We start from the raw sequence: 15326 nt of genomic DNA on the forward strand, positions 1-15326 counted from the left end.
TGTTTGAGAGGCTTTGAACTTGTGGAGTTGGCAATGCTGGGAAACCATCAAGTGGAAAGTGTGCAGACGGTCATCAGACTGGAAAGAAAGACAGTTTGGAGAATCATAAGCTGAGTCGTCGTTGTCGTTGTTGAGTGGCAGATTCATTCCAAGGGAGGGCTTCAGATTTGGACAAAAAGTGGGTAAGTCAGAGTCCCAGGGACCACACGCATCTGGTTATGGCATTTCTAAACACTGTCTTCCTTCTTCACTCTCCCACCCCCATGCAACCCAACACCAGGGCCTAGTAGAGTTTGGACTGAAGTGCCTGGTGTGCTACAGTAGTGGGAAGACCTAGATTCTGGCCCTGTGAGGGTTTGGGCAGTTTCCACACTTCTGCGATGGCCACAGTTCTCTCGACTTAGAGATAGTATCTCGGCGTATTTCTGTTTAGAGGCTTAAATAAATAAACACACTAGCAGTGCAGAGCCTGCCTCCGGGGCTGGATTATATATATTACATATTATTACATATTACGTGCTATATATATTACACACAGGCAAAACATTGATACACAATAAAAATAACGAAAACAGTTTTTAAAGGTTCAGAACTTTTTACAGTTGACGCCATGTTATAGATGTGCGATCTCATACTTGGTGAACTCTGCATATAGAAAACAGTACATATGATCGTTATTACTATAGAATACGTCGACAGGCATCCGTGGAAACAGTCCAGGGAAGCACTATGGAACTCTTCTGGGCTCTCACGGGAGCCTGGCTCCCATCTCAGAGTCCTGACTCAGGTGAGAAGAATTGCCCAGACTCCCCTGTGATTAAGCAAACCCTTGCCGGGTTCCAATCGTGTACCGCCAGTTCCTGGGAACATCCCAAGAAGCCTGGCACCGCCACGCCCTCCAGGTGTCTCTTTCCTCCTTGAACCAACAGGCAGAGCACAGCAGGGCAAGGCCAGCGTGGTAGACGCAGCCCCCGTGAGTCAGTGACACTCAGACCACAAGCCCTTTACCCATACCCGCCGCTTCCAGGCTGATGCATCTGGAACTCGAGGGTGTTCGATAAGAGTTCTGCCCAACTACTGATCCTGGGAAAACTAGCCCAGAGAACAGAAGCAGGCGGTGGTGCGGGGGTGGCGTTCTGCACCTTGCCAAGGCCATGAGGTACTGGAGGCCTGTGGGCACCAAGTCATCAACTCTGTCAGCTTCGGGGGGCGCTTGGGTTGTGGAATCAAAGGAGAGACCACAGGAGGTTTCTGATCGTGAATCCTTGCCAACTTAGAGGAGGGGATGATGAAAAAGGACAGTGCTAGGGTCGGGCAGGCTTTGCAACAGGAACACACAGAGCCCCGGAGTACCGCTGTCACGCACGCAGGCTGCCCTGTTCTCCGTTATTGCTTGCTTGTTTTTTAAGTGATCACCAACCGCCAGCATAGATCTGATGTTTTACAAGCTGTATCTAATGTGAGTCTTATAACTCACAGCGTGCGTGGATTCTATTAGTAGCCAGGCTAAGGGCGAGGGAGCCGAAGCTTAGCTTGGTTCGTTGTCCAACGTCAACACAACTGCTGCTCGCTTTCTCCCGAGTCTCTGTGTCAGACTCAGCGCTCCCACTCCTGAGGTCCCTTCTCCCTTACAAAGTTCTCTCTTACCATACCCGGCTTCGGACCAGTGCCTGCTGGCTTATCTTGAAAAATCTGTAAAATGAGGCCTTAACTTTGACATCCAAATGACCTTTACATGTATCCTATGTGCATTACTTTATTGCTTTATGGTCTGACACTTGTGTGTGTGTGTGCAGGAAAGAGAGAGAGGGGGAGAGAGGAAGAGAGAAGAGAAAGAAAGGGGGAAGAGGGAGGAAGAGAGAGGGAGAGAGAGAGGAAGAGGGAGGAGAGAGAGGGACACACAGAGGGAGAATCTTCTCGGAAGCTCAGCAGCCCCATCTGGATGCCTCGCCGTTTGGGGTGTCTCCCCGGTTGCCGTTGTCCTCCGCTGACCCGTGAGTGCCTGTGGGGAGGTTTACAGACTTGTTCATCTCTCTAAGCAGCACTCGGCCGGATACCTGCCAGGCAGTGATAGTGGCTCGCACAAGCAGGAAGGATGAGCAAAAGTGTGTTCTTTACAGGGCGATTTTGATGATGGTGACGGCTGGCATCCATGTTCTAGGGGAAAAGGCCTCAAGGCCTCCAGCTCCCCTTTTCCTCCCTTTGCAGGTCAGAATATGGAGCCAACTCCCTCTTGAGCCACTTGGGAGTCAGGAAGTGGGGATCTGGGAAGAAAGGCTCCCCAGGGTAAGCATAGGTCCATGAAGGCCACACAGAGTCAGTCAGCTGAGCTGTCCACAGAGCTGCTGACTGTGCCCTTGCCTTGCTGGCCACGCCCTCCACCCATTCACTTTTATTCCTGGGTGTCATCATGAACTTGGCCCTGGGTATCATCTCTCAAATAAACACCACTGTGTTTATTTCTGCACCTTTGTTGCAACAGGGGAGTGAACCTAATCTGCCAAGAGAAAGAAAAGTCAGTCCATCGCTAAGCCTCTCTGTATGAGCCTCCATTCCCATGCAGGCCGAGGCCAGGGCTGGGGCCTGTTAACACAAAGACACCGTTCTGGTGCTGGAAGAAATACCGTGCGCCGTGTGACGGGACGGCCGCACTCTGCATTGAAGGAGACCTCCCCTCCCCGGAGCCTGGGACTGTGTTCATTTATCAAAGGTGCTGCCCGGTAGGGGAGGCGCACACCTTTGATCCCAGCACTCAGGGAGGCAGGGGCAGGTGGGTCTCTGTGAGTTCGAGGCCAGCCAGGGCTACACAGAGAACCCTGTCTCAAAACAAAACAAAAACAAGAGAAAGGATCCCTTCCATAAACAGGAAGCCCAAATGGCCAATAAATACCTAAGTGATGTCCAGCCTTGCGAGAAAGTAGGTGTGTAATTTTTTTAGAGGTGCTGTGGCCAGTTATCACAAACCTGAGCTCTGAAATCATGGCGTCAGCACAGCTGGTCCCCGGGTGACAATCTGTCTTGTGCCTTCCCTGTCTCTGGCAGTGACCAGCCGGCCTTGCAGGAATGTCACTTCAGAGTCCCTTCCTTAGCATGTGCGGTAAACGTTCTGTGTGCCTCTTTGTCTCATCTTCCCACAAGGACCCCAGGTCTTGGGTTTAGAACCTACTTCATGTGGCATGACCACATCTTAACTAAATACATCTGTTTTCAAACAGTCGTATTCTGGGGTTTGAAGTGGTTAAGAATTTTTTTTTTTTTTTGGTTTTTCAAGACAGAGTTTCTCTGTGCTGTCCTGGAACTCACTGCTTTGTAGACCAGGCTGGCCTCGAACTCAGAGAGATCCAACTGCCTCTGCCTCCCCAGGGCTGGAATCAAGGGTGTGCACCACCATGCCCAGCCGTGATCAAGAACTTTAGGGACAGTCTTTTATAAAGACACAAAGATGTTATTCCTTCCCCTATACTGGAAAGCAGGCATGTTGGTGACACTGGATGTATTCTTCAGAAGGAAGCAGGTTGCGTTGTTCAGTGGGGCATTTTTCGGAGGGTTTCCTGGGGTCATTTTTCTGTAAGGGGAAGCAGACAGGAACAGGGAGGACTAGAGGGAAATGTTTTTCTTTCTTCTTTTTTGCCTTTTGAAACATGGTCTCAGATACTCCACACGGTCTGGTCTCCAACCTTACCTGTATGGTTTTTTGTTTTGTTTTGGTTGCTTGTTTGTTTGTTTGTTTGTTTTTTGAGACTCAGTTTCTCTGTGTAGCCCTGACTGTCTTAGAACTCAATCTGTAGACCAGACTAGCTTCGAACTCAGAGATCTGCCTGCCTCTGCCTCCTGAGTGCTGGGATTAAAGCTGTGCACCACTTCCTCCCGGCTACATCCAGTGTTCTTAATCTCTGAGCCATCTCTCCAGCCTCTGAGCATGATTTTTTTCTCTTTCTCTTGAGACAAGGTCTCGCTATATAAAGATCCTCTTGCCTCTGCCTCCCAGGTGTGGTGATCAAGGCCTTGGGCCCACACCACTGGCTCCGTGGCTGATTCTTGGAGTCCCCATCTTCCCTCTACCTTCCAAGCACTTGAATTACATGGCTGGTTGGATCTTTGTTTTGTTCTTGTTGTTTGTTTGTTAGAAGATAGGATCTGGCTACGTAGCCCAGGCTAGGCTAGCCTCAAACATTCAGCAATACCTCTTCAGCTTCCGGAATGCTAGGATTGCAGGTGTGTACCTCTAGGCCTGGCTAGAAAGACTGCCAGGCTGACAAGCCTGGTGGGCTTCGGGTGGAGGCAAGGGAACTCTGGGGGGTGAACAGGTGGGGATTAAATAACTGTTTGGGTTCCCCCCCCATAGATACAACTCTTCCCAGAAGAGCATGGCCTTTGGCCTGATGCTTTCTGCGGCTAAGACAGACCCCAGAGGAGCCTTGGCTGTTCGTCAGCTGCTAGCCACACTCCCAAGCTTTTCAGCAAATCTCTCCTCGGAGGATCTCAAGGCGCAGTGTCTGCCACGGCCTGAAAATGCAGTTAGTCTACGCAATGAAAGACAGGGCACAATGACAAAGATATCTCCCCAAAGGCATCTATGTCAACCCCTGGAGCACGCCACAGTGACATTATTTGGAGAGAGGAGCCTTTGCCCACATGTTACGCTGAGGATCTCAAGAGGAGGAGCTAGTCCGGGCCCACTGGGGCGACATCTAAAGACCATCCTAAGTATTCTCTAAAGAGCAAGGCTGAGGGAGCTGAGTCAGATGCACAGAAAGGGGTGGCATAAGGGGCAGAGTGGCACAAGCCCAGAATCGAGGCTCTTGGAGGATGGGGGTGGGGGGCGGGGGGGCCTCTAAGCCAGCCTCAGCCACCTCATGAGTGTCTGTCAAGTGAAGGCAGCAGAGTTATGAGCCAGTGCAGCCACAGGCCAGGCGAGCCGAGCGTCCCCAAACCTGGAGGAAGCTGGGAGCAGAGGTCCGTATGAGGACCCATGATCCTGCCAACTCCTTGATCTGAAATCCCCACCCCCAGCTGAGTGAGAGCCTGTCTCAGAATAAAAGGTAAAACAAAGGAGAGGAAAAGACAAGAGGGCCCGAGCGCCTTCCCTTCCAGGCATTCTGGCCTCAGCGGCAGACAGAAAGGGAGATGAGCAAGAAACAAGGGTTTTGACACTCAGTCGCAAAAATAAATGTTCTGGTTTCAAAAACCAAAAAAAGGAACAACAGAGTCAACAAACCAAAGAACAATACTGAGGACGCTGCTCAGTGGTAGAGGCCCTGGGTTCAATCCCTGGTGTGAAAAAATGTTTTATATATATATATATATATATGAGTATATCCAGGAAGACCTATGAGGTATTGAGATGATCCAGACTACCATCTGGGGAGCGGATGGCATCTAAAAATGAAAGAAACCTATTTTCCCCGTGGAAACTCTACTGCCCACCTCAGAGGGAAGGTAGCTGCTGCTATCCCTGCCCTGCCTCCCAGCTGCCCCGGGCGTGTCCCATCAGAAATTGATCTTTGCCCTCTGTGCTTGTGACAGGGCCCCCCCCTCCCGAGCTGAGCAACCTCAAGATCTGGTCTCTTCCGCTTTCCTCCGTTGGTCATGTGGGCCGGGCCCTGCACACTGTCTCAGGAGCTCCAGTTTCCTAGAAGGGGAGCGTTAGGGATCACACAGCTCCCCTCTTCCCTCCGTGTTAGAAAACAGCCTGGGAACCAAGTTCTGTCCCCTGGGCAGAGCTCAGGAAAATGGGAAGACTGCTGCGTCTGACCAGGCTAGGTGTGGTATCTAATAGGTGACCCTGGCTGTGCACGCCAACAGGACACCCAAGTCCTCAGTTCTCCCTTGGGCGAATTTAACTCAGGAAGGATACTTCTCTCAAAAACGCACACGGTTGGCTTGTGTACGGCGTGTCATACTTGAACCTAGTTTTTGAAGACATCCTTTAAAAGTGCCAGTTTTTACACAGCACTAAGAGAAAGGCCAGTGACGTCTATGACTCCAGTTCTTCACCTCCCAGAATAAATGTCCCGAAGGCCACAGGTTGGGGCTGGCTTCTCCGGCCAGACTTTTCCAGAAGGAAGGGCCTGCACCTGTCCTTGAGGCCTTCAGTATGGGCAGGCCACGGGTAGGCCTGTGAGGGGTTCCACCTCTACCACAGAGCCCAGACAACAAGGTCTAACAGTGGGCTCAAACAATAGCCTGGGAATTCCGAAAGCAACCTGCCTGCCTAGGGAGCTGTGGTGGTTTTACTAAGACAATCGTGTGTGCCTTGTACTAGAGACAGGGAAAGTTTGCAAAATAACACCCCCGGACTCCCAGCAGCCCTCACCCCCGGAGAAGATAAGCCAAGAGCAAGCTGGCGCTAAAGCTGCCACTGCCCACTGCCGTATAGTCAAATCCTCGGAATCTCCTCCTCACACACCTAGGTGCTCTGGGCAGAGCAAGCGGCCACTGGAGAGCTCTTGTAGATAACAGTGACGCTGCTTCCTTTTCTCACGAGTGTTTTTAAAGTCCCACTGCGTTGCCAGGCATAGTGGTGCACGTCTTTAATCCCAGCACTCGGAGGAGGCAGAGGCAGGTAGATCTCTGTGAGTTCGAGGCCAGCCTGGTCCACATAGTAAGTTCCACGACAGCCAGAGGTACCATAGTGAGATCCTATTTCAAAAAGAAAATAAATAAATACATAAAGTCCTACTATGCAAGCTGGGGTGCACACCTTTAATCCCAGCACTCAGCGAGGCAGAGGCAGGTGGATCTCTGTGAGTTCGAGGCCAGCCTGGTCTACAAAGCGGGTCAAGGACAGCCAGGGCTACGCAGAGAAGCTCTGTCTCAAAACGAAACAGCTGTGTTGGTGGAACTGGTGACCTAGCTTTCTGGGCTTAAGGAGCTAATATTCTGTAAGGGAGACCAACACTTGTGCAGTTTATTAGATGTTCTTATTTGCATGTATGCACATGCGTGTGTATATCAAAGTGGCATTTAGCGACAAAAATATATGAACAACACCTATGGAGTACAAGAAAAGCCTCGCTGTTATGGGAGGCGTAATAGTTAGTTCATGTTTTGAGGGATGAATAGGAGTTTGGCTTGGGGAACTGAGTGAGTGAGGAAGCTATTCCTATCTCAGAGCATAGCCAGCTCTCCTGAATTCACCTTCCTGAGAACCTTCTGTACCCATAAAGGCAGGCAACGGAGAGCTTGGGTTCAGAAGAGGAGGACGGGAAGGATAGGAAGAACCTTCGAAGGTTATAACAGTGCTTCTCAACCTTCCTAACGCTGTGACCCTTTAATACGGTCCCTCGTGTTGTGGTGACCCCCAAAACCACAAAACTGTATTCTGTTGCTTCTTCATAGCTGTAATTTCGCTGATGTTATGAGTCGTAATGTGAATATCTAGTATGCAGGGTATCTGGTATATGACTCTCAAAGGGGTCTCCGGCCCACAGGTTAAAAACTACTAGAGAGATTCCCTCTTCAGACAGCCTTGGGCGAGGGAGCGCTGGTGTGGGCCACGGGATAGGAAGCCTTTGAAAGCCTGTCCATCCAAGGGCTATTTAGGATGGAGGGGGTGTTTAGGAGGAGATTGAAAGACAGGACCCAAGGCTATGGAGAAGAAGAGGAAGAAGAGGAGGAGAAGAAGGGGGAATTGAGGAGGAAGAAGAGGCTGCTACACCTAGCAAAAGCAAGGTTGGAGTGAGGAAGACTTGAGAGTTGGCTAGTTAGGGTCAAAACATACCCTGGGGAAGGAGCCAGGGAAATCAGAACTTTTTTTTTTGTCTTGTTTTATTTATTTATTTATTTTGAAGCCCCGGTGCCTTTCTCTGTCAGGAGAGGCAGCTGTGAGTTTGCTGGGTCTAAGACTGCTTTGAGAAACCTGGACACGCAGCAGCTGTTTCTCCCTCCGGAGAGATACCCATCTGAAGGTCAAGGGAACGCCTCAGGGTAGCACTGCCCACGGCCAGCAGCTGGGCTGAGGTGGGTTTGTGGGAGGTGACTATGTACGTACACACACACATTCTCCCTTTCTGTTTACCTACACCTATCACCACCTCCTCCTCCCTTCTTTCCTCCTCCCCCCTACCCCCCCCCGCCCCACCCCGTTGGTTTCCCTTCCTCCCCCTCCTCCTCCATCTCTATCCTTCTCCTTGGCAGTCTGAGAAAAGCTGATTCTTTGAGCAATTTTAATATTTTGAGACAGATTTCTCTGTGTAGACCAGGCTGACCTGGAACTGGTGATCCTCCTGCCTCACCTCCTGAGTGCTGGGGTTATTGCACCTGGTGTATTATTTTAAGCACCCCTCCCCCCCATAACTACCTCTGAGCAGGAGGAGGCTCTGTGAGGGTTCTAATGAGCCTTGCCCACACACCAGGCTGCCCTGGCTTCCTCCAGTGAGATCTTCAGGAGGGGCATCAGGTCAGGAGGGAATCCCAGTCCCCCCCAGCCTGCAGAGGAGCTCTGGGTGGGGGAGAGCAGACAGCCTGGGAACCGGTCTGCCAACCAGTTCAACCAGAGACTGGTTTCAACCCGGGGAGTTCAAAGGAGCTGTGATGCCCAGCCCGCTAAGGCCCTTAACCCTTTCCCTGGTGTGCCCTGACAACATCCAAGTTGGCGGCTTAAGCAGGAGAGGGGTCTAAGCCTCTTTGGAAGAGAAAATGGGTGGGGGAGGCTTTGGAGCCAGTTTCAGAATGCAACCAGACACCGAAGAGCAGGAAAACTGAGGAGGGAGGCTCCGTGCTCCCCCATGCCAGATGTCCCTTGGGATCCTGTCCTCTAGCTTGGTGATCCCAGGAGGGACCCTAGCTCCTGGGTGGATGCGGGGGCACCGGGATTGGATTTCTGGGGTGATGAATATTCATCAGCCTGAGCCAGCCTCTGCTTCTGTTTACTTAGCTGGGAGGGGCCCTGGGTTTCAGGTTCACCTTGACTCCGCGAGCCGCAGAGCTGCTCCAGGTACCTGCTGCTGCACCTGTTTCTCTCACACCTGCCCTGCAGCCGCTCCTACCCACCTCTCCAGGCTGAGGGTGGCCAGCACGGCACCCTGGAGACACCCTCTCCTCCTCCTCCTCTTCCTCCAGTCTCACCTGCCTGGGCAGCTCCTACGTTCAACTCCTCTAGGAAATAGTCTTGCCTCCAGCCCCGAGCGGTCCGGAGGATTACAGGTACCCGAAGCAGGGACTGGTGGGTGGGGAAACCGAGAGCCCGGGTTCTGACTCCTGCCTCCATGGTGGATGAGAGCCCGGCAGACTCCATCCAGTCTCACCTCACTGGCCTCTTGGAGAAGGTCCAGGCCTCCAAAAAAAAAAAAAAAAAATCCTGCAGAGAAAGTTTCATTTTTAACTCCTAGCTCAAGACCCCTCCTCTGGCCCACAACCCCGGACGTCAGTGTATCTGGCTATCTGGTAGAGACATCTTCCACCACCCATCCAGTCTCATTCAGGGTGGTCAAGGGTCCCAAAGAAGGAGGGGAGCAGCTTCCACAACACGGAACTGGCTCCCTCCCCTGCACCCCCCACCCCGCCTCAGTCAATGGTTAACTTGTCCAGCTCAGTAGAAGCTTGGCCGCTCTGGGCAAAGCCCTTCAGAAAGTGTCCTAGTTGGGGTGATGGGGCCTGTCTTGGGCGCTCATGTGGATGCCATGGTGCTAGCCACCAGAGGCAGGAGGTGACAAGTTGTCTCACGAGGACTTTCACTGGCCCTGAAGCCACGCAAACAGCAGATCCCATGATTGCAGGGCCCAGGGCAAGGGCCCAGCCCTCAGCCTGGCATCTTGGGGTCCAACTAGCAGGTCTCTGTGTCCACCACCAGGACCCCCTGGCTTTCGGAGATCACTCATGGGCAGGTGACTGGAAACAGTTAACTCTTTACAACCCCGGAGGTCTGAGAAGCAAGCGTGTACACCACGGCACTTTTTGTTGTTATTTGTCCATTTTGTTTTATTTTTAAGACAGGGTCTCACTCTGGAGGCCAGGCTGAACTAGAAACTTATTGGGTAGATCAGGCTGGCTTTGAACTCACTGTGATCTCTCGCCTGAGAGCTGAGATTGCAAGTATGTATCAGCTTAATACCTGTTCTTTGTTTTTAGGCAGAGTTTCTTCCTTCCTTCTTTTCCTTTTTTTTTTTTTTTTGGTTTACAGAGACAGGGTTTCTCTGTGTAGCCCCGCTATCCTGGAACTCTCCCTGTAGACCAGGCTGGTCTCGAACTTAATCCACAGTCCTCTACACCACCACTAACCCTGCCAGACAATTTCTTTCACCATCCTGGAGCTCTGTGTGTAGAGCAGGCTGACCTTCAACTCACCGAGATCCTGCCATCTCTGCCTTCTGGATGTTAGGAATAAAGTCAGGTGCCACCAGCCCAGGCAGATTTTTTTTTTTTTTAAATGACCTGGTCTCACTAGTGAGCCCAGACAGATTTTATACTGTCTTTTATGTGCACTAAAGACTCTTGGAGCTGAGGTCTGAGTTATTATGAAAAGCGCAGAATAGAGCGTCAATTTCTGTGTTTTACAAGTTCAGATTTCCATGTGTTTGCCTTGCCTCAAGGGACAAACACTTATTCAGGTGTTTAGGTGTCCTGGATGGAGAGGACAGGAAGGCCAGCGAAGGCATCATCCTCAGAGTCCAGGGTACAAGTCCAGGCCAAAGGGCACCAAGGCAAGGCTCTAAGCTCTTCCCATTTAAGGTCTTCCGGCCAGTTCCTCGTGACCTGTGGCCTCAAGGTATGCCATCTTGATAGGCAGTGACCTGAGAAGGCAGAAGCCCCTCTCCCAAACAGGGCTAGGAAATCGGGTGCTGAGGAGTAGATGCAGGAGCTGGGCCAGCCAGCCAGCCAGCCCTCCGTTTCCCCAAGTCTCTGCTCCAGATGGGCAGGGTCGGGTCGACAAAGACAGCTACCGGGCTGCACCCTGTTCCTCCCTCCTCGCCCTCCCACAGCTCCTTCCAGTAACCCACTCTGGAACACCGAGTTCTGTGCTAGGCCGTGCTAAGCCCAGGCGGGGCACTCTGCCAAGGCAAACCTCTCAGGCTGTCCCTTGGTGCACTCAACTCTCCGGGTGCCTGGAAGTACCCCCCCCCCCCCCAGCCCTCTGTCTCGCTCCTCCGTGCTCTAACTGGGAGCCGAACAAGGCTTCCCTTTAGCGTCTGTCACTCGAGCCTGGCTAAAGGGGTGGAGTGGGCAATAAGGGGTCTGCTTTGTGCACAGAGTAATGGCAGGGTCTCCTAGGCTGGGGCGTGGGGGGAAGGGAGAGTGTGTAGAGGGGCAGGAGACAGTACGAAGGGAGAGGGCTAGAGGGGTTCAGCTTGTTCCCAGGACGGTGTCTTGCTTTTGTTTTTCTTCTGAATTGTATATACTCTCCTCACTCCCAAATACTCTTAATGCATTATGGAAATTATGAAAATCAGAGAACCAAAGGGGGAGAAAGCAGTATCCTATATTTCTTCTACATCAAAAAACAAAAACAAAAAAACACACACTGCCACTCCAATTTGTACTTGTCTTTCTGGAGGTTTTCTAAAATGTAATGAAAGACCGTCAAGATTGGGGTGTTTGCTGCGGGGGATTAAACCCAGAATTTGGGGTAAATGAGGCAAAGGCTGCACCACTTAGCTATGTCTTCAGCCCCCTTCATTATCAGCTTTTTTAAAAATTACATTTCTGTTCTGCTTTCTGTTTGTTTAAGATGCAGTCTCACTTCGTAGGCTTGGCTGGTCTAGAACTCACTAAATAGACCAGGCTGGCCTTGAACTCAGAGACCTACCTGCCTCTGCCTTCCCAATGATGAGATTAAAAGGTGCACACAAATCCTGTCTTGCCTAAATTAGAGTTAAGAAAATTATTTTCTGTAACTGGGTGCAGTGGCGTTCACCTGTAATCCCAGCACTCTGGGAGGCAGAAGCAAGTGTGAGTTGGAGGCCAGCCTGGTCTACAAAGTGAGTCCAGGGATACACAGAGAAACCCCGTCTCAAAAAACCAAAGGGAAAAAAAAAATTGTGTGTATACAGGGGCGTGCCATGGTGCATCAAGTCAGGGGAGGGCTTTTGAGAGTTGGTTCTCTCCTTCCACATGTGAGCCTTAGAGATGGACTCGGGTCACTAGGCTTGGTAGCAGGTGTATTTGCCTGCTGGCTGTCTCAAAAGCCTCACCGTCAGCTTTTAAAGAAGGTAACAAACGCGGGTCTGGGCTGGGTGGCCATCTAGCTTTCTGGGATCTACTGGCTTCTGCACCCTCCTTCCCCCTTCCCTGGAACTGTCTGGTGTGAGTCTAGGTTCATAAGACCAGGCCGCCAACCTCTCCAGGCTCAGAGATGCCTTTGCTTGTGCCGATGAGTTCCCTCTATAGAGGTGAATTCCTCCAGACTTCTGTCCCCTCGGCCTGTCTTTCTTGCTGTCTGTGCTGTGTGCGTCAGCAATGGCTGGAGAGCGTCATTCCCCAGGCCTTCCTCCAGCTCATAAGCACCTTTGTGGAAATTAATAAAAGATGAGGCCTGCGTGGAGGCCATGTCGGGGGCACATGGCCTGTGAGCGGAGAAGCCTGGGTTTCAGCCCCCAATCCCACATCATCCATTATGGAAGGGTACAGTACAGCCTGTGAGGATGACAGGTCGGGCTCCGCCTGGCTGCCTTGCAAATTTTTAACTCCCCTTCAAACACCTGTCCTGTGGCAGCGTGGTGGGAGGGAATTGGGACGGGTCCGCTAATGATTACCCCACCTCCCAAGTTTTCCTTTGCAAAGCAGGTCAACCTGGGTAGAGGGGCAGTAATGGTTGGGCTGACTGCTAGGGCTGTGTGGGATGGATAAGGACACTGAGCACCAGAGAAGGAACTTGGCTAGAAGTCAGGAGGCAGGACCCAAGATCTCCCGGTCCTAGACTGCAGCGGCCTTCTCCCCGGGAAAGGCGCGTGCTGTTGGGAATGACAGGAGGCTGGAACTATGACAAATTCTATTTAACTCTGTCCTGTGTTTCTGCCGGTGTGGCCTGTCAATGGTCTGCCAACCCTGGGCAGTGGTGGGAAGGACTGGGTCCTGGTGTCAAAGACCCAGATATGTGTAACTAGCCTATAGACTGTAGGCTTGGAAGAGAAGAGCTCCAAGCTCCCTCTGCAGCTTTGGAAGGCCATGGGTAGGGTTGTCTCACTGTCTCACTGCCTGGCTCAGTGTCTTTCCTCTTCATGGCTGCTTTGAAGGCTCTTTCCCCAACTCTTCAGTCCTGCCTTCAATTCTTACAGGGCCTCACCATGTAGCTCAGGCTGACCCCCCCCAACTCACAACCCTCCCAGCTCAGCCTGTGTGTTGGGATTACAGGCCTTAGCCGGCACACCTGCCTCTGTCTCTTAAAATAGCCACTAACTATGAATGAGCCTAGAGAGGGCTGGCCCTTTCATCCAGTTCACCCACTGACCTTTGTCTCTGCCACTTGGCTCAGCAGAAAGCCCTGCCTGGCCTTAGGGACCACCATGACTGAAGTTGGTTGGTGGAAACTGACCTTCCTGCGGAAGAAGAAATCCACGCCCAAAGTGCTCTACGAAATCCCTGACACCTACGCCCAAACGGAGGGAGGCGCAGAGCCCTTGGGACACGACAGTGGAGACCCTCACAGCGACTTCAACAGCCGCCTGGAGAAGATTGTGGACAAGAACACCAAAGGCAAGCATGTCAAGGTCTCCAACTCTGGCCGCTTCAAAGAGAAGAAAAAAGTCCGAGCCATGTTGGCGGAGAACCCCAGCCTCTTTGATGACAGGGAGGACAAAGGACAATGAAGGCAGCCGAGGAGGACACTAGCACCTCCCTGTTCCCTGCCACTCGTGGGGTCTGAGGCAGGAGCTTGTTACGCTGGCCTCTTTGGTCATAGCTAAAACCACGGTGGTGGTTGATCCCTGCTGGCAGGAACACCTGGTTCTTAGGTTTGTATTTATGTGCCCCAGCTTTACGAAGGGCCTGTGAGACCCCAAGGGTCCTCGCCCCATGATCACATACAGAGACGCTCTGGTCCACCATGAAAATTGTCACTTAGAAGTACTGCCATCCTTGGCACAGTGGCTTCACAGAGAACAGACAGGGAACAGGGCAGACTCCACCCTCTCCCTGGCACAGGGTTAAAGGTGAATTTGAATTGCTGCTCTCTCTACTTTCTCTACCTGTGACTGTTCCCTGGACCAATCCTAGAAAGGCAGGGTTGCGAGGAAGCCACGTGACAGTGGTTTCTTTGGTGCCAGAGGCGGAGTGCTGAACTTGAGATCACCTCTTAGTTCAAGGAGTAAACTTCCTGGAACTTTGCTCCCAGGGGCGAAGGATGTGGCACTCCCCAGGGTGCTGCAGAAGGCCAGACGGGGAATCCCCCTGAACCCTCGCCTTGACCACCACTTGTGTGGGTGCCAGGTTACACACCCCAGCCCAAGGGTCCAAAGTGGAGGAGTGAACGGCTTTCCTCCATGCCTTCCCTGGTAGTATTTGAGATGGATCAGCCCCAGGAGTCAATCCCGGAGCCTTGAATTTTGTTTGAAAAGTTATGGTAGGTTTTACTTAGGAATAAACAATGCTGCAGAAACAAAGGTCTTATTTACACTCTTTATGGGATGTTTCTACATCCGTACCTTCCTTGGTCTCATCAGACGTCAGGAAGGGGCCCCAAGTGTGAGGGTGTCAGTAAACCCGCCACCCAGCTTGGCTTCACATGGCAGGGGAGAAGGGAAGGAGACAGATGCCCGTGAACAACGGTGAGGCCGAAGGGGCTGTCAGAGAGTGGGGCAGGCCTTTGATCACAGGCCCGGAGTCTCTGTTGGGCTCAGGGCTTCAGTCTGGGACCAGCAGTTAAATTCTGGTGCCACCAGTTAGGAGCTTGATGGAGCCCAGGGAATCTTTATAACCTCAGCTCTGGCTGAGATGGGAGGACTGCAGGTTCAAAGGTCAGCCTGAGGTGTACAGAAAGGCCCTGCCTCAAGAAACACAACAGAAGCCGCTGAAGGCCGCTGGGGGTTTCCTTCCTCCTCCTTTTCTTACAGAATGCCCCCATCCCCACTGCTTCAGTGTAAGAACCAGGGGAGAGTTCTTTCTCGCCCTGTAACATTAGGTCTGGTTCTTGCTCAGGCCACAGGACTTGAGAACTGGGAGGGTGGATCATCCAAATCCCTAGAACTCACGGTGGGACCAGGGGAAGACTGAGGTGGCCACTCAGCTTCCAGTCAGCTCCTCCAAGGGCGCTGGGCCACTCCACCCTAGGGAGCTGTTGCTGAGGAAGTGTATTGCCAAAACAAACATACCTATACAAGGAGACCTTTGTTAGCTGCCTCACCCAGGCCAGGGGAACTTGAAGGGAGGCAGACCAGGGGCTGAATAGAAAA

The 15326-nt window shown here is 52.0% G+C and overlaps 1 protein-coding gene across 6 annotated transcripts; it reads left to right on the forward strand.

Annotated features, from left to right (window-relative positions):
- Positions 1-161: 161 nt before the first annotated feature.
- Prr15l (proline rich 15 like) lies at positions 162-14537 on the forward strand. 6 transcript variants are annotated; one of them, XM_055620607.1, is made up of 2 exons: positions 162-182; positions 13415-14537. In XM_055620607.1, exon 2 carries the CDS (start codon positions 13443-13445, stop codon positions 13743-13745), a length of 303 nt encoding a protein of 100 aa, XP_055476582.1. In that variant the 5' UTR covers positions 162-182; positions 13415-13442; the 3' UTR covers positions 13746-14537. The 6 variants fall into 6 exon arrangements, with proteins under 6 accessions (XP_055476582.1, XP_055476579.1, XP_055476578.1 ...); XM_055620604.1 differs by lacking the exon at positions 162-182 and adding an exon at positions 8901-9147 and having other exon boundaries at positions 13412-14537; XM_055620603.1 differs by lacking the exon at positions 162-182 and adding an exon at positions 8901-9147.
- The last annotated feature ends 789 nt before the right edge of the window (positions 14538-15326 follow it).

The sequence above is a fragment of the Psammomys obesus genome, unplaced genomic scaffold, assembly GCF_907164565.1.
Source record: "Psammomys obesus unplaced genomic scaffold, mPsaObe1.curated_primary_1811, whole genome shotgun sequence".
NCBI classification, from domain to species: domain Eukaryota; kingdom Metazoa; phylum Chordata; class Mammalia; order Rodentia; family Muridae; genus Psammomys; species Psammomys obesus.

Coding starts and splice junctions, on each gene's coding strand:
- Prr15l (XM_055620607.1), top strand. CDS start 13,443: ATGACTGAAGTTGGTTGGTGGAAACTGACCTTCCTGCGGAAGAAGAAA.